Genomic DNA, 19,898 nt, shown 5'->3' on the forward strand with positions numbered 1-19,898 from the left:
CTCTGCAGTAAACACTTCATCCCCACACTGGCCCCAAGGAAGTCACTGATCTGTTTTCTATCACTACAGATTAGATTTATTCTTTTCTAAAATTTCATATAAATGAAATCTTACAGAATGTACTGATTGCTTGGCTTCCTTTTATCAACATGTTTTTTGAGTTCATTTATATTGTATCTATCAGCATTTTATTTCCTTTTATGGCTGAGTAGTATTCATATATTGATATGCCACAATATGTTTTTCCATTAATCTGTTGATGGACATTTGAGTTGTTTCCAGTTATTTTGGGTTATTATGAATCAAGTATTAGTTTCCTATGGCAGCTGTAACAAATTCCTGCAAATATTGTGGCTTAAAACAACACACATTTATTCTCTTATAGTTCTGGAGGTCCGAACTCCAAAACTAATCTCACTGAGCTAAAACCAAGGTGTCAGAAGGGCTACTTTTGTGTAGGAGGCTCTCAGGAGGAATCAGCTTCCTTGCCTTTTCCAGCATCTAAAGTTTCATTCACTGGCACACAGCCCCTCCTTGCATCTCCAAAGTCATGCCATAGCATCTTCTATGACTCTGCTTCTCTCTGCTTCTATCACATGGCCTTTCTCTCCTGTATCTGTAATCTCACTCTTGTGTGATTGCATTTAGGGCCCACCTGGCAGCTAATCAAGCATAATATCCCCATCACAAGATCCTTGAATCAATCATATCTGCAAAGTCTTATATGGATAAAATAACATTCACAGGTTTCAGAGATTAGGATAGGGACATCTTTTGTGGGGGGGCATTATTCAGCCTACCACAAAAGCTATTATGAATACTCAGGTACAAGTCTTTGTGTGAACATATGCTTTTATTTCTCTTGGGTAAATATCTAGAAATACCTGGAATTGCTGAGTCATATGGTAAGTACATATCTAAATTTATAAGAAACTGCCAAACTATTTTCTAAAGTGGTTTGTACCATCTTACATTCTTCCTGGCAACATATGAGAGATCCATCCATTCTTACTAAAACTTGGTACTGTCAGTTGTTTTAACTTTAATCATTCTAGTGAGCATGAAGTATATTTCCTTATAGTTTTAATTTGCATTTCCCTGATGATTAATGATATTGAGCATCATTTCATGTGTTGATTGGCCATTTATATATCTTTATTAGTAAGGTGTCTATTAAAATCTTCTGCTCATTTCAAAAAAAAAAAAATTGAGTAGTTTGCCTTATTATTGAGTTCCAAGACTTCTTCATTCTACATTCTGATATAAGTCTTTGTCAGATATATGAGGGTACTTCAAAAAGTTCATGGAAAGATTCATATTACCTTTTAATTCCATTTTTCCATGAACTTTTTGAAGTACCCTGGTATATATATTGCAAATATTTTCTCCCAGGCTGTGGCTTTTCTTTCATTTTCTTAACAATACCTTTCCAAGAACAAAAATCTGAGACCTGTGAAAATCCAATTTCTATATATTTTTTCTTTCATAGTTCACACTTTTTATATCCTAAGAAATTTTTGGCTATTGAAGGTCACAAAAAATTTTTTTTAATTCTTCAAGTAACTTTCATGCACAGGCAAAGTTGAGAACTACAGTTCTGTAGGGAATCTGACTCAGCTTTCTCAATTTAACCTGAGTTTCTGCCATAGAAACTTCAAGTACTAAAGGTAAAACAGGAGTATGGTTAACCAGAGTACTGTAATAACAAGGATTCAATGGAGAGTCTTAGGACTGTCTGAACTGACTAGCTTCCAAGCTTAAGTGTGAGCAGCTGTCAAGAGCTAGAAAGAGTGAGTTAAAAAGAAAGTCAGAAGTACTTCTAGTGTGTTCCAGCGAAGTGCAAAGAGGAAGCGAGAATAGGACTGTCCTCTCCCCTGTGGAAAAGCACACCCAAGTTCATTTCAGTTTAAACTGAGCAAGTGGGAAAAATTATTTCTGTTCTTGGTGGGATTCTTTAGCACATGCTTCTCACGGAGACCTCATGTAGCTGAGAGTGAGGCTTGGCAATGTTTGGCCACCGTTTTTGAAGCCACTGCATTAAACAAATGAAGGTGGCAGCAATAATATTTGCTCAAACCTTGGTTCCAACAGGGGTTAGACAAGCTGAGCTTTCATTACATGAAAGGAGATGTCAGGAGCACCAAATAGGCTCAATTTTCCCTGGAGTCCCAGACAAAGTGGGTCTGTTTCTAAACTGTGGACAGGAGGCTACTTTCTCCAGATGTTATATTTAGCTAAAGGAATCTCCAACACAGCTTCATGCAAATGTAAAATATGTCCCAGCAGACATAACCACAAACCATAAGGCCAGCAGGGAGCAGCCCTGGGGATTCAGTAGCATAGAGGGTCTAACTGTGCTTCCCCAAATTAGCTGAATTAACTGTGAGCCAGATTTTTGGCCAGTTCTTACATTTAATCAGTCTTTGTTTCCCTCTTGCTAGAGATTCTGTCCTTGAGGAGAAAAACGTGCTGTTCAATTTCACTCCCAACTTCCAGCAGCTTGCCACAACACCAGGTAGGAGAAACAATCTAATATGGGTGTTGAATACCTCCATACTCTTTGGAGGGTTACATGCCAAAGAAAAGGTTAAGTTAATTCTATAACTAAGTGAAATACGCACCTGGATTCAATGGAAAAGAGTAAGTGAGAAAATCACATACCCTCTTCCCTGCACATCATACCTAGAGAGTCCTGGTAGAGCTTGTGGATGGAAACGTTGGGCTCTAGAGCCAGGTGACTAGATTTAAATACTAGCCTCGCCTCATTTTTGCTTTATCTCTTTAAGACTCAGTTTCCTCCTTCATAAAATAGGGATAATAATAGTAACTACTTTTATCATCATAAGTTTTGCCAGTGAATCATTAAGTTTTATAGATCAAAAAAAAATAATTTAAAAAAGAAGAAATCCTGTGACTTTTGCTAGTGACAAATTCAAATTCAAATTCATATAAAGCACAGGTGTCCACAGCCAAACCAGAAATAAAGTTATCTTTTCTAAAGCCCGAGTCTCCAGAGATGTGGATATTCCTTTTGCCACTGGAACCAAATTTACTGGTAAAACAAAAGATGTATCTATTTTACACACTGGGATTCCAGTTTAAAAGGTCTCCTGGTTGCTAGCCATTGTAGATAACCGCATCTAAAACAATGCTTCATTCCTCAAGAAATTTGGTCTTCAATTGCTCAGGATAGCCCTCTCCACACCCACACCCACTTTTGTTTGTCCTTATCTCTGGAATAGCGATTTACCTATCACAGCTCAACACAGGTTACCCAACGACCTGAAGGAAGCCCCTAGTGTAGGATAGTTTTGTCATCACAAGATTGTAGTATACTGGATTTAGAAGGCACCGTGGAGATCACGTAGCCCAACCTATTTTTTTAAACATAGAGAACAGAGGCACAGAAAGAAATAATTGCCCAAGGTCTCAGAGATAATATCAGAGTTAAGCACAAGAGAAAGGGTCACAGGGAAAAGGCCTCTGCTCTGTTAGCACGAAGCAAGCCCTAAGAAGCTTCAGGTAACTGAAGGGTGGCCAGGCACATTCCTTAGGTTTCTTATCTGATTATTAGAACTTAGCCAGTGGGATTCTAATTCTTTATGTGCAACACATTCTAAACCGAAGAGACTGAAAAATTGGGGTACAGAGAATGTTTCTTTGCCCTTTACTAAAAAGCAGAGACTCTCATCCAGCCTCAAAAGAATGAATCTTCTCTCATGATCTGCCAGGAGGCTTCTACCTTAGAGTTCTCTGCCTACATTGGGACCCCAAGGAAGAGAGAACAGAGATTATTCTCCCTGAGGGATAGTAAACATTGCCATTCAACAATCATATGTATATTTCTAATCAACTATATGAAGGTACTTTGAAAAGTTCATGGAAAAATAGAACTGAGAGATAATACAAATTTTTCCATGAACTCTTTGAAGTACTCTCATAATTTAATTGATCCAAAGTTAAAAAGATCAAAAGTTCTTATGATCTGAAACTATACACAACAGTATGGATAAATCTTACAAACATAATGCTGAATGAGAGAAACCAGACACTGTATGATTCTACTTCTATAAAGTTTGAAACCAAGCAAAACTAATCTCTGCTCTTAAAAGTCAGGACAGTTGTTGTCTTTGGGAGTTATCTTTTGGGGTTTGGAGAGGGATGTGACTAGAAGGAAGCATGAGGAAGGCTTCTGGGGCTCTGTTTCTTGATCTGGGAGCCGGTTACACAGGTGTATTCAATTTGTGAAAATGCATTTAGCTGTCAACTTCTGAGATGTGTGCTTTTCTTCAATGAAATGTAACATATATAGTCTTGTGAGAAGTAAGAAATTCTTCCTTACACCCCAGCATAGGAATTCTCAGCTTAAAAAGGTCACCTCTGAGACCATGGGTAGGAATATCATTTACGGGTGGATTTTCCTTCTGGAAGCCATATGCCCCATGCCTTGTATATGTGCCATGCACTTAGGCCTTTGGGTGAAACGTGAATGGGGCACCTCAGGAGCCAGGAACATGATATCATAGCTTTGATATCTGGCTGCCTTCAGTATAAACATCTCTGAGATCTGGAAAGGCTATAGACTTTCATCCTGGTTCTTCTCTCACATTCGAAGGCTGGGAGAAAAGGGAGCTGAGAGATTGGGTGGAGTCTAGTCTATCTCTCACAAAGCTATTTTCTCAGGTGAGTGAAGAAAATGGAGGAAGAAACTACTAATCAACCACTTTCCTTCTTGAAATAGTCTCAGTGGCTGTCAAGATCACAAAGAAGAGCTGAGGTGGTACCCAATTATTGTCAAAGTTTCATCTAAATAAGTTTTAATTTTAGTCACACATACATATATCACCAAGTATTACAGAATAATTCATATCAATGACAAGCAAGCTTGAGCAGATGCTGGAAACCATGGAGGAGATGATGAAAATTCCTGAACGCAGTGTGGCCCCAATCACAGCACAGCCAGGCCACTAAAAATAGCCAGTGAGCTCTGGGAGGAGTTATCTTTCCTTTCTTTCTTCTCTTTGTCAGATGATTGTACCTCAATATACTGTGTCTAAGACACAGGGAAAGCACCTTCATGGATACAATTATGTAGACAGAAGATTCTAAATCAATACTTGTTTTTTTTGGTCAGCTGACTGGTATGGGGTCTGAATCCTTGACCTAGGTGTTGTAACACCATGGTCTAACCAATTGAGCTAACCAGCTAGCCCTAACTCAGTACTTTTATAAGGCTGGTAAAATCAGAAGAAACTGGGTACAAATTCTACACCTACTGAAATCTTGAAAACTTCCTAATGTTAAGAATTGGAAAACTGACTACGAGCTATAGCTTTATTGACCACAATCCTGTTTACCAGAGTCCTTTCTCTCCCAGCCTCAAATCTTCATGCTAGATTTTGCCAGCTAAAAATCAATGAATTCTAAATAGCCCTATATATCCTCTTCCTACTATAACTTGTAGGACGATTATTTGCCTTCTGAAAAGTCTTCTGTGGATGTCAGAGCTTGAATGTTAGACATGGTATATCATGTACATTGGTTAGGGCCTTTGCCACCATTGTAACCAAACCTCATGAATCAATGATTCCACTGAGAGCTCAAGTTGAGAAAGCTTCGAAAAGAGGTTTCTGGGTTTCCAACAGGCTAGTTCCCCTGTAAAGCTAGGCTAATGTCGGAATCCTGCCGACTACACCAATTGCAAAGTCCTTTTACCTTCCCATAATTTTGCCAACTGGGCCAATTGTCAAGCTAGGGCTGGGTCTGCAGCTCACAGACCCCTCAAGCCTGTTGTCCAGACTGGGTCACAAACCCTTCACACACCAGGCTGGGTCCCCAGACCCCTCACATGCCAGGCTGGGTCATCAAACCCCTCATATGCAGTTCTATGAGCTAGGTAACCGGTAAACAGGTCCTTGAAAGCTGTAGGTTGGAAAGCATGGCTGCGTGAAGAGGCATCTGCCCGAGGCAGCTGCCAGCCAAACTGCGGCACCACGCATGCACACCAATTCCACCCACGCACACACAGACACAATTTGTTTACTGAACCACCCCCAACTGTCCCTGAGGTGAGGGGAGCCTTATTTTCCCAACATCTACCATTGACAGATAAGGTGAATTTGGCAGAAATTCCTTTAGATAGTAATTATTTTGAGTTTTTTCCTTGGTCATATTACTCAACCAACATCCAAGGAATTATGATAACAATTCAGTTTCAGAAAGCATTCAGAGACCCAAAGACAAAGATATGTCATGATAAGAATAACCAAATCCATGAGTTCACCTTGGCCAAGATGAGAACCTGGAAAGAGAACTAAATCCAAGACATAAATATACATGAATTTGCTAAATGAACTAGAAGAGGAAAACATGAAATGACCCTGAAGGTCCCTGCATCTCAACAGCTTTGCAAATCACTTAAAGGAAATCTCCCAAAACAGTTATAATTAATAAATGCACATTATGAATTATGATGCCAGTCCTGAGGTTGTACCTTGTAAATAGTTACTTTCCCAGGGCTACTATTAATTCAGTTCAGAGAGAAAGAAAAGAATGCCAATTCAAATATTTTTTCTCCATGAATACATAGTAGGGGATGCCCAGTGGAAACCCTTTTAAGTGGGCCAATAAGATATCCTTCCTCTTTATTTACAAGATTGTGTCATTGTTCCACACAAGAAACTCTGGAACTAAGAATATCTATATACCTTTTTAAAGAGTCTTCCTGAGTCTTCGCTGACTTGGACGAATCGAGGAATGATATTATTCAGGTAGATGTCACTCAGGGTGGTGTGGTCCCTGCTCTCCCTTTTCACCTGGTTTAAGAGAAGATTCCAGCAGTTGACTGGAGAGAGAACATTCTGATCTTTCCTGTAAAAAAACAGCAAGAAAAAAAAAAAATCAATGTTGGTATGCAGCCAGGGCCAACATCTACAACTACAATCCATGTCACAAAATCATAGCAATCAAAGCCAAACCAGAAATAAGCATATCATTCTTGAAGCCTGACTCTCTAGTTTTCTCCTTTCCTAAAAACTCAGTGAAGAAAAAAGAAGAAAGTGAGAATAACAAGGAGAGAGATAGCGGCGGGAGAGGCAAAGAGGAGGAGGAAAAGCAGGATTGTCTATTGAGCACCTACTATGTTCTAGGAACTTGGTAAATGCTTTATATGTATTATCTGATCTAAGCTCCATCATTTCATTATAAGAAAAGAACCACCATTCTACCCATTTCACTGATTAGAAAACTGAAGCTCAGAGAAGTTGTCACTTGCCCACAGCTAGTAAGAAAGAGTCACACAGCTAAAAGGGAGTCAGAGATTAGAACAACAGTTCTGCATTGTCTGACTTGAACAGGTCTAGGCTGTCTGATTCCAAAGTCCATAACCTTAGTGTTGGGAAAATGGAACAATTTGCTTAGGCTCCCCTTGCCTCAGAGCCAGTTCAGGGTCGTTCAGTAAACACTGTGTGTGTGGGTGGAGAAGGTGTGCCTGTACAGTGGTGCCACTTTGGCTGGTGTTTTACTGCCTCAGACGCCCACGCTGCATGGCCATATTTTTTCCAAGGACCGTGGGGCCAGTTACCTAGTTCATAAACCTGCGTGAAGGGGTCTGGTGACCCAGACTGGCACGGAGGGGTCTAGTGACCCAGCCTGGCATGTGAACAGTTTGTGACCCAGTCTGTGAATGGGCTTGAGGGGTCTGGGAGCTCCAGACCCAGCCCTAGCTCAAGTCTGGCCCAGTCAGTGCAGGATTACTGGAGGTAAAAGAGCTGTGACAACTAGCATGGTTGCCTAGCTTTACAATTGGCATCATGAACAGGATTAAAAGAGCTAGACAATTGGCGCTGTGAGAATTCCAGGCCTCGTAGTAGCCCTTGTCGTGGCCAGACAGATTGGCATAGTTGGGTAGGATTAAGCCACATTTGGCGTAGCCTGCGACAGGACTCTGAGCAGGTACAGGAGCTAAAAGCCCTTGGAAGAAGGAGGAAATATGGCTATTTCTGAGTATGCTGTGCCCTATGGCCACCTTCCTGCTCACCGGGACTTGGTTGCTGCACACTGAACTACAAGGCAGCATAGGCCAGGTACTATAATGCAAAACCGGGAGGGGTTGGAAATTTGGCTATCCTTGAGCATGTGGTGCCTGATGGCTACTTTTCTGCTGACCGGAGCCTGGCTTTTGCTCACTCTGCTGCAAACTGATAGAGAGCTGAAGCAGAAAGCAGAGCTGTTGGCAGATGATGTGCAGCTACTAGCAGATTCAAGGCAGAAAGCTGTGTCGTTGGAAGCATGGATAAATGTCCTGGAGGACAATGTGCAGCGACTGGCCACCCCTGCCCCTCACACCAGGGAAGACAACCAACCCAATTGTGAGTTGGGTGAAACTGTGTATCTCCAGGCACGACCTGTTGTGCACGAGAAATTGAGGTACGAGCAGCCTATGGGACCGGACAGACAACCGGTGGGTGATCTACAGGTGACCTACTTCACTACCTATGTCCCATATACCCAGGTTGAACTGGTTGACTTGGGGAGACAGTTCAGGCAGAAACATGGGGAGACCCTTGCTGCTTGGCTGTTGTGGTTATGGGACCTAGGGGTGGATAGTGTAATGTGCTCTGGTGAGGAGGTGAAGTTGACCTCCATCACCATGCACCTATCCCTGAGACAGCGGCTACAGAACAGCCACAGATATGCACCCAGATGAGGTAATCACTCCTTGATGGACTGTGTGAATGCAGCTGCCCAAACCATGTGGGCAAATGCTGGAGAACTGCCCAAGTTGTTAGTAAATGGCAAATGTATGCTGAACTGGTCCAAATCATTTGAGAGCGGGGGATGTGGCAGTCCATGTTTAATGTGAACACTCGTGGCCCGGATGATGAAAACTTTACAGGCAGCATGAGAGATATAGTGCAGCAAAATGCCCCATCAATGTACTTTGGGTCACTGATGGCCATACTGGCCCCATACATTGGTCGTCCTATATATGAGGTAACAACCATGATAGCTGGCTTGGGTGAAGTAGAGGATAGCGGACAAGCAAAAGGGGTCCGAAGACCAAACCCCCAAGAAGTACTTGGGATTTTATCCCAAAGGGACCAAGCAAGACCAAGCAGATGTGGCTTGACTTGCTTGCAGCAGGGGTTGACAAAAAGAAAACTGGCCAGCAGCCAAATGCAGTTCTGTTTGCCTTGTGGCAGCAATTGCGCCCTGAACAGTGCTTCACCAAATGTCGGGAAACAGGTAGCAAGGTATGCTCAGTGGATTTAAAGGACTATCTGGTTGCCCTCAAGGAGGCAGATTAAATGTTCCATTCTGATTAGGGAGCAGGCCAAAGTACTCGTCTTTTGGGGGCAGGTGAGGACTGGAGGCCTCATGTTGAATTGGCAATATATTGGTCGAGGACAAATGTGCAGCGTATTTTGGCATTGGTGGATACAGGTGCAGACTGATATATGGCAGTTCAGATAAGATTCCAGGGGCCACAGTTTGTATAGATGGCTATGGAGGACATACTACTGAGGTCAAAGCTGTGTCATTGGCACTGGGCATAGGAAGATTACCTCCTCATGTAAATACTGTACATATATCTCCTACAGCTGAATACATCTTGGGTATGGATGTACTTTACGGTTTGCACCTGCAAACAACAGGTGGAGAGTTTTGGCTGCAAATATGGACAGTAAAGCCTGTGTTATGAGGATATGCTAGGGCCGAGCCTGTGGCGCACTTGGTAGAGTGCGGCGCTGGGAGCCCCGCGACGCTCCCACCGCGGGTTCGGATCCTATATAGAACTGACCAGTGCACTCACTGGCTGAGTGCCGGTCACGAAAAGGACAAAAAAAAAAAAAAAAAAAAACATATGAGGATATGCTAAACATGACCCACAGGTGTTACCCAAGCCAAGACAGGTAATGTAAAGCAGTATCACCTACCAGGAGGACATGCAGAGATAAGTGCCACTACATTGGAATTAGAGAAAGTTGGCATTATTCACCCATTTAATGCTCGAGTATGGCCAGTGAAAAAGCCTGATGGTACCTGGAGAACGACTGTTGATTATCAAAAACTGAACAAAGTAGTGCCTCCTTTGCATGCAGCTGTGCCTTCAGTTCACAACTTGGTGGATCAGCTGACAACTCAACTGGTGACTTATCATTATGTACTGGACCTTGCAAATGCTTTTTCTCCATTCCAATCTCGGCTGATAGCCAAGATCAGTTCGCTTTCACGTGGGAAGGAAGACAGTGGACTTTTCAAGTCTTGCCCCAAGGTTATCTGCATAGCCCAACCATCTGTCATGGTTTGGTGGCTGGGGACCTAGCCAAGTGGAGTAGGCCCAGCACGGTTACAACATTTCACTATATTGATGGTGTGTTACTAACCTCTGATTCCCTTGCAGATTTCACCTAGGCAGCTCCACTGCTGCTAAGTCATTTGGAACAATGTGGGTGGGCTGTGAACACAGCCAAAGTGCAAGGACCTGGGCTGTCAGTCAAATTCCTGGGAGTGGTCTGGTTGGGTGAGATGAGGGTCATCCCAGAAGCTATTATAGATAAGATACAGGCATACCCTCAACCCACAACAGTAGCTCAGCTACAGACATATTTGGGACTTTGGGGGTATTAGAGAGCTTTTGTACCCCATATGGCCTAAATGGCACACACACACTACATGCATTGACAAGGAAAGGAGTCCTCTGGGATTGCACTGAGGAAGTAAAACAAGCTTATCAGGCTATGAAAAGGGCAATACAGCAAGTACAAGCTTTACAAGTGGCCGACCCCACTAAGCCATTTGAGTTAGACATACATATAACCCAGGAGGGGTTAGGATGGGGTTCGTGGCAGAGACAAGACTGATTTCACACACCTGTAGGATTCTGGTGTCAGCTCTGAAAGGTGGTGAAGTGCACTACACCCTAATAGAAAAGCAGTTAGCAGCTATGTATTCTGCCTTCATAGCCATGGAAGCTATCACAGGAACTGCCAAAATCCTAGTAAGGATGACATACCCCATAATAGGTTGACTGCACATGTGGGCAACCAACCCTAAAACAGGTGTAGCTCAGACTCCCACTCTGTCTAAATGGGGAGCATATATAGAACAAAGGAGCACTGTGTCAATGAGTCCTCTGTCAAAAGGGTTGCAAACTGTGTTAGGCCCAGTAGAGGTTCTGAAGGAAACTTTGACACAACTCTTAACCATGGAGGTGGAGGCTACACCTTTCCATGAGGGACAGGGACCTATCACAGAGCAAGCTTGGTATACAGATGGCTCTAGCATGGGACCTTCATCATCATGGACAGTGGTTGCTGTCCAGCCCTTAACAGATACCATGTGGTATGAAAATGGTACAGGGCAAAGCAGTCAATGGGCTGAAGTGAGAGCAGTATGAACGGTGATAAAGAATGAGCCTGGGTGTCAGGATGGCCGAGCGGTCTAAGGCGCTGCGTTCAAGAATGAGCCTGGGCCATTAACCATCTGTACTGACAGCTGGGCTGTGTACAAAGGTTTAACCCTTTGGATTTCTACTTGGAAGTATCAATGGTGGATGGTAGGCCAATATACCCTGTGGGGACAAGCCATGTGGCAAGAGTTATGGGAATTGGGGCATGAGGAAAAAAGTAACTCTTTTCCATGTCACAAGACACTCCCCCTTAGCCAGTCCAGGAAACGATGAAGCCAAAGCCATGGCTAAGGTAAGATTGCTGGAGAGAGCCCCAGCTGCCAATGTAGCCCAGTGGTTACACTGACGAATGCAGCATGCTGGCAATAAAACCATGTGGATGGTGGCTCAAAGATGGGCCCTGCCTATAAAATGAGAAGATGTAGCGAATGCCTGTCGGGCTTGTCCAGTATGTGCTCAAGAGAGTCCACACCCCCAGTGGGTGCCCCATACATATGGGCAAATAACTCGAGGAAGGGTGCCCCTGACTTGATGGCAGGTGGACATTGGCAGACCACTGCCAAGGTTGGAAAATTTCAGATACATCTTCACAGCTATTGATATGGCTACTGGTCTTTTGTTTGTATGGCCTTGTAAGGCCCCAGACCAGGTAAACACTTTGAAGGCACTGAATAGCCTTACTGCTATGTATGGCCGGCCTATAGTTATAGAGAATGATAATGGAACCCATTTTACCAGACATGGGGTTCAGAGGTGGGCCACCCAGTTGTCCATTCAGTGGAAGTTACATGTGTCATATCATCCCCAGGTGGTGGGAATGATTTAACGATACAATGGCCTTTTTAAAAGGGACAAAGGGCTGTGTCCTCTGCTCTGACTGGCCAGGTGGCTCCTTTCTGGCCTCTGTTGCCTGTGACTTGCAGGTACTGGGAGCTCCTTAGGGAGGATGGGAAATATGCCGGAAGCCAAGAAATGGCACAGACACCTTATGAGAATGTCTTTGGGTTGACATTCCCCCTTTGGAAACTTAACAGAATGATGTGTCCTCAGCCAGCCTCCTATCCTCACTGTCAAAATCTGTTTGGGGTTTAGACAAGGTACCCACAGCAGCTGTATCTGTTGGAGTGTGTGGTGAACATCAGCCCTTGGGTCATCTCCAAGAGGACAGCCTGAGGTGGCCCGACGGAGAGGCCCAAGATCAATGGAGACCACGTGCACTGCAGTGCCAGCACACAACCGAGCAGGTAGGCCTCGTTGCTGCCGGACTCCATCTTCAGCCTGGCTGAGTGCATGCCGATGAGAGGCACCTCCCTAGAAAGGCCCAAGACCCAAGGCAACCACGCGCCCAAGGCACCAGTGGGTGACCAAACAGACACTGAGGCAGCTGTGCCAAATTGGCAGCCCCAGTAGCATCGCAGCCAGACAATAGTGTCGAACCAGTGGACCATGAAATCCCTCACCACAATGACTAAACATCAAAGGAAAGATACCAGAAATATGAAAAATCAAGAAAGTACACCACCAAACAGTAATAATTCTCAAGCTCTAGATCCCATAGAAGAAGAAGCCATGAAGTGTCTGACAAGGAATTTCAAGTGATAATTCTAAGGAAACTAAATGAGATACAAGAAAACTCAGGTAGATAACATGAGGAAATGTATACAGGACCCAAAAGAAGAAATGTACAAGGAAATCAATGCCCTGAAAAAGAATGTAGCAGAGCTTGCTGAGCTGAAGAATTCATTCAATGAAATAAAAAACACAACAGAGAGTTTAACCAGCAGGCTTGCAGAAGCAGAAGAGAGAACTTCTGACCTTGAAGATGGGCTGTCTGAAATAACACAGGCAGACAAAAAAAAAAAAAAAAAGAAAAAAGAATTTAAAACATTGAAGAAAATCTAAGAGAGATATCAGACAACCTTAAGCATTCAAATATCTGAGTCACGGATATTCCAAAAGGGGAGGAAAAAGGAGATTGCAATGAAAACACATTCAACAAAATAGTGGCAGAAAACTTCCCAGGTATAGGAAAAGACACAGATCTGCAGATTCAGGAAGCTCAAAGATCCCTCCTGTATTCAACCCAAAAAGGTCTTCTCCAAGACATGTTATAGTCAAATTGGCACAACTCAGAGACAAAGAGAGAATCTTAAAAGCTGCAAGAGAGAAGCGTCAAATCACCTATAAGGAAGCCCCAATCAGACTAACATCAGACTTTTCATCACAAACGCTGAAAGTCACAAAGGATTGGGATGATATACTCAAAATACTAAAAGACAGAGATTGCCAACCAAGAATACTCTAACGTGCAAGGCTATCCTTCTGAAATGAAGGGCATATAGTGTATTTCTCAGACAAACAAAAACTGCGGGAGTTCACTACCACACGACCACCCTTACAAGAAATTCTCAAGGGAGTACTGGGTTTGGTACCTGAAAAATAACTACCACTGCCATAATAACTCAAGAAAAATCAAAACCCACTAGTAAAATAAAAATGCCAACAATGAAGAGAAAATAAAAGTTTATCTACAACCCAAGGAACCAACAAATACAGAAGACAAACAGTAAATCAAAAGAAAGGAATGAAAGACACTTAAGACATCCAAACAAAAATCAATAAAATGCTAGGAGTAAATCAACACTTTTCAATAACAACTCTTAATGTAAAAGGATTAAATTCCCCAATCAAAAGACTCAGACTCGCTAACTGGATTAAAAAGGAGGACCCAACTATATGCTGCTTTCAAAAGATCCACCTCACCTATAAAGAATCACATAGACGAAGAGTGAGAGGATGGAAAAAGACTTACCATGCATAACAGAAATGAAAAATGAGCTGGAGTAGCCATTCTTATATCTGATAAAATAGACTTTAAACTAAAAACCATAAAAAGAGATAACCACTACATAATGATAAAAGGACTGATCCATCAAGAAGACATATCATAAATATATACACACCCAATATCAGAGCAGCCACATTTATAAAGCAAACTCTATTAGACCTAAAGAAGGAAATAGACACTAATACCATAATAGCAGGGGACCTGAACACCCCACTGTTAATACTGGACAGATCACCTAGGCAAAGAATCAGCAGAGAAACACAAGATCTAAACAACACTCTGGACCAGTTAGACTTGGCAGATATATACAGAACATTCCATCCAACAACCTCAGAATATTCATTCTTCTCATCAGCACATGGAACATTCTCCAGGATAGATCACATATTAGGTCACAAATCAAGTCTCAACAAATTCAAAAAAATTGGAATTATCCTATGTATTTTTTCAGACCACAAGGGATTAAAATTAGAAATCAATAACAAACGAAATTCTGGAAACTATACAAAAACATGGAAATTAAACAGCATTCTACTTAATGACATATGGGTCCAAGAAGAAATCAAACAGGAAATCAAAAAATTTATTGAACCTAATGAAAACAATGATACATCATACCAAAACCTGTGGGATACTGCAAAAGCAGTACTAAGCGGGAAATTTATTGCATTAAATGCTCACCTCAGAAGAATGGAAAGATGGCAAGTGAACAACCTAACACTTCACCTTAAAGAACTAGAAAAACAAGAATAATCCAAACCTAAAGTTAGCAGACAGAAAGAAATCATTAAGATCAGAGCAGAACTGAATGAAATTGAAACCCAAAAAACAATACAAAAGATCAATGAATCAAAAAGTTGGTTTTTTGAAAAGATAAATAAAATTGACAAACCATTAGCATGGCTAACAAAAAAAAGAAGAGAGAAAATTCAAGTAACAAAAATTAGAAATGAAAAAGGCGATATTATAACTGATTCATCTGAAACACAAGGAATCATTTGAGATTACTATAAACAACTATATGCCAACAAATTTGAAAATCTGGAGGAAATGGATAAATTTCTGGACACACACAAACTACCAAAACTGAGCAAAGAAGATGTAGAAAATCTGAACAGACCAATAATAATAAAAGAGCATGAAGCTGTTATCAGAAGGCTCCCAACAAAGAAAAGCCCAGGACCAGATGGATTCACAGCAGAATTCTACCAAACACTCAAGGAAGAATTGACACCAATTCTCTACAAACTATTCCAAAAGATTGAAACAGACGCAAATCTCCCAAACTCATTCTATGAAGCAAACATCACCCTGATACCAAAACTAGGTAAAGATACAACTAAAAAAGAAAACTACAGGCCAATATCCTTGATGAATATAGACACAAAAATCCTCAATAAAATAATAGCTAACAGAAAACAGCAACACATATGCAAAATTATACACCATGATCAAGTGGGATTCATCCTAGGGATGCAGGGTTGGTTCAACACATGAAAATCAATAAATGTGATACACCATATCAACAAAATCAAACACAAGGACCATATGATCATTTCTGTAGATGCTGAAAAAGCATTTGATAAAATTCAGCACTCATTCATGATAAAGACTCTCTACAAGTTAGGTACAGATGGAAAGTATCTCAACATAATTAAAGCCATATATGATAAACCCACTGCCAATATCAACCTGAATGGGGAAAAGCTGAAAGCTTTTCCTTTAAGAACAGGTACTAGACAAGGATGCCCACTCTCACCACTCCTATTCAGCATAGTGTTGGAAGTACTAGCCAGAGCAATCAGAGAAGAGAAGGAAATAAAGGGCATCCAGATTGGAAAAGATGAAGTCAAACTGTTCCTGTTTGCATGATCCTATATATCCAACAGCCTAAAGCCTCTACAAAAAAAAACTCTTGGAGGTGATAAATGACTTTAGCACAGTAGCAGGATACAACATCAACACACAAAAATCAGTAGCATTTCTATTTTCCAATAGTGAACATGCAGAACGAGAACTCAAGAAAGCTGCCCATTTACAATAGCCACCAAAAAAATAAAATACTTAGGAATTGAGTTAACAAAGGATGTGAAAAATCTCTATAATGAGAACTACAAACCACTGCTGAGAGAAATTAGAGAGGATACGAGAAGATGGAAAGATATCCCATGCTCTTGGGTTGGAAGAATCAACACTGTGAAAATGTCCATACTACCCAAAGTGATATACAAATTCAATGCAATCCCCATCAAAATTCCAATGACATTTTTCTCCAAAATGGAAAGAACTATCCAGACATTTATATGGAATAACAAAAGACCATGCATAGCCAAAGCAATTCTGGGCAAAAAAAATAAATCTGGAGCCATAACACTAACTGACGTTAAACTATACTACAAAGCAATAATAACCGAAACAGCATGGTACTGGCATTAAAAAGACACACTGATCAATGGAATAGAATAGAGAATCCAGAAATCAACCCACACACCTACAGCTATCTGATCTTTGACAAAGGCACCAAGCCTATACACTGGGAAAGAGACTGACTCTTCAGCAAATGGTGTCAGGAAAACTGGATATCCATATGCAGGAGAATGAAACTAGACCCATTCCTCTCACCATATACTAAAATCAACTCAAAATGGATTAAGGATTTAAATATACACCCTGAAACAATAAAACTTCTTAAAGAAAACATAGGAGAAACACTTCAGGAAGTAGGACTGGGCACAGACTTCATGAATACGGCCCCAAAAGCCCAGGCAACCAAAGGAAAAATAAACAAATGGGATTATATCAAACTAAAAAGCTTCTGCACAGCAAAAGAAACAATTAACAGAATTAAAGGACAACCAACAGAGTGGAAGAAAATATCTGCAAAATATACATCTGACAAAGGATTAATATCCAGAATATACAAGGAACTGAAACAACTTTACAACAAAAAAACAAGTAACCCAATTAAAAAATGGGCAAAAGAGCTAAATAGGCATTTCTCAAAGGAAGACATATAAATGGCCAACAGATACATCAAAAAATGCTCAACATCACTCAGCATTCTGGAAATGCAAATCAAAACCACACTGCGATACCATCTCACCCCATTTAGGATGGCTAATATCCAAAAGACTGTGAATGATAAATGCTGACAAGTCTGCAGAGAATAAGGAACTCTCATACATTGTTGGTGGGACTGCAAAATGGTGCAGCCTCTATGGAAAATGGTATGGAGGTTCCTCAAACAATTGCAGATAGATCTACCATATGACCCAGCTATCCCACCGCTGGGAATATACCCAGAGGAACGGAAATCATTAAGTAGAAGGTATACCGGTTCCCCAATGTTCATTGCAGCACTCTTTACAATAGCTAACAGTTGGAACCAGCCCAAATGTCCATCATTAGATGAGTGGATATGGAAAATGTGGTATATCTACACAATAGAATACTACTCTGCTATAAAAAAGAATGAAATACTGCCATTTGCAGCAACATGGATGGACCTAGAGAGAATTACATTAAGTGAAATGAGTCAGGCACAGAAAGAGAAATATCTCAAGTTCTCACTTATTTGTGGGAGCTAAAAATAAATAAATAAATACACAAATAAGCTGGCGGCGGGGAGAAGGCACAACAATTACAATTCCTTGAAGTTGATACAACAAGCGAACAGATATGAGGTTATTGGGAGGGAGGGGGGAGAGGGAGGAGGGAGTGAGGTTTCATTATTAGGCCACAATAATCAACCACATTGTATATTGACAAAATAAAATTAAATTTAAGAAGAAAAAGGTACTAAGGCTATCTGACCAACCCCCATCCTTGAAGGAGTAAGCATGGCGATTATGGCCAACAGAATTTTAAATGAGAGACCCCACAAGGGTGGACCCTGTCCAGTGGAAGCTGTTGCATAGGGCTGCAGCACCTATACAGCTGCAAATCACTACTAAAGATAAGCTTTTGAAGCCAGGAAATGGCAAGAATGGAAATATTCTCTTACCGGCCCCAACCTGTTTGCAATAGGGACAGATAGTACAATGGGAATGGCCTTGGAGAATAAAAGCCCCCCATATACACTGAGTAGGTTTAATAGGGACTTGGGGAAAAGGATTAGAGGAAGGCTTGCAAGTTTCATCTTGGGTGACGAGTACCTGGCCTCCTCAAGTAAAGGTATGACATGGCCTGGAACAGATGAGCACTCTATTCCAAAGGGCACATTTGTATTATCATTATGGCCAATTATGAGTTCCCCTGTTACATATAGAACCTATAGATCCAATAGTGTTAGCAGATAAAGTGTGGTATCATAAGCCAGGACCTACTCCTGCAACCATCCTTTCTCAGGATGGCAAACTGGCATGTATCTTAGCAGAGGGACGAGAAATTCCCCTATTGGTACCAGTAACTCTTCTGTCTTTTCACCCATAGTGTTCTGGCTGCAGGCACTGCACCAGAGTCACTTGATCAACATATCAGCTTGCTGAATATGCACTGAACTGCTCATCAGTATGACTGCAGGATTTGCATGAGGATCACACCAATGGTTACTACTAACCGGACATATGTGGCTAACAGTAAAAAGGACAAAACTGCATGCCTTAAGGCATACTGAATGGACAATAGGTTATGTAAATGTAAGGGTCATTTATCCTCACTAAGGGAACATTGCAGAAGATTCTGGACATGTAGATTGTAGGGTGAGGGACCCTGAAGGGGTGGATTGTTGGGAAAATGGAAGAATTTGGTCAGGCTCCCCTCACCTCGGAGCCGGTTCAGGGTCATTTGGTAAATATTGTGTGTGGGGGTGGAGTAGGTGTGCCTGCAAGGTGGCGCCACTTTGGCTGGTGTTTTATTGCCTCGGGCGCCCGACCTGTGTGGCCATGTTTTTTCCAGACCTGCAGCTTCCAAGGACCACGGGGCCGGTTACCTAGCTTATAGGCCTGCGTGAAGGGGCCTGGTGACCCAGCCTGGCATGTGAAGGGTTTGTGACCCAGTCTGTGAATGGGCTTGAGGGGTTTGGGAGCCCCAGACCTAGCCCTAGCTCAACCATTGGCCCAATCGGTGCAGTGCAGAATTACTAGCAGGTAAAAGAGCCGCAACAACTAGCATGGTTGCCTAGCTTTATAACTGGTGTCACAAACAGGATTAAAAGAGCTAGACAATTGGTGCTGTGAGGATTCCAGGCCTCGCAGTAGCCCTTGCTGTAGCCAGACACTTAGCCACTGAGTCATCTGGTTTGTCTGTAGCATTACAGACAAAAGTTAGAAATTTTGTCTAGAGACAAAATCAGTAGAGTACCTCAGACTAAATCCTCACAAATTTATGCATTGTAGGATTCAATGAAGACAACTTTGGAGGCATTTGCAATGGAAAAGTCACCGAAAACTCTCCGGTTCCATGGAACACATCAAAGGAGGTTTTGATTTCACGGATGGAGCCATGGTCTTGTATCCCATACAACCAAGAGTTAAACCTAGATGCTCATTTCTAAAGAAGACATGATCCAAAAGAATTACTGATTACCTACTCAGTTCACAGCACTAATTTAAGCAATAGAAAATTCTGCATCTGGAAGTTGGATTTCTTTAAGGAGAGAAATAGAAAATAGAAATCATTTATGGTATTATTTATCAG

General features: G+C 41.7%; 1 protein-coding gene across 3 annotated transcripts in view; it reads right to left on the reverse strand.

Moving 5' to 3' along the window:
- The window catches only part of SRGAP2 (SLIT-ROBO Rho GTPase activating protein 2), a 257,088-nt gene that overhangs the window by 117,177 nt on the left and 120,013 nt on the right, over positions 1 to 19,898 (reverse strand). For 2 of the 3 annotated variants that reach the window (XM_063113341.1, XM_063113342.1), the window contains exon 1: positions 6,708 to 6,722. Coding sequence is in view for 1 of the 3 variants with exons in the window: in XM_063113343.1 (XP_062969413.1) it covers positions 6,708 to 6,870 (163 nt within the window). In the remaining 2 variants the exon portion in view is untranslated. Of the gene's footprint in view, positions 1 to 6,707; positions 6,871 to 19,898 lie in introns of those variants that run through there. The other variant, XM_063113343.1, reaches the window with a different exon arrangement.

Source organism: Cynocephalus volans, chromosome 11, assembly GCF_027409185.1.
Source record: "Cynocephalus volans isolate mCynVol1 chromosome 11, mCynVol1.pri, whole genome shotgun sequence".
Classification (NCBI taxonomy): Eukaryota; Metazoa; Chordata; class Mammalia; order Dermoptera; family Cynocephalidae; genus Cynocephalus; species Cynocephalus volans.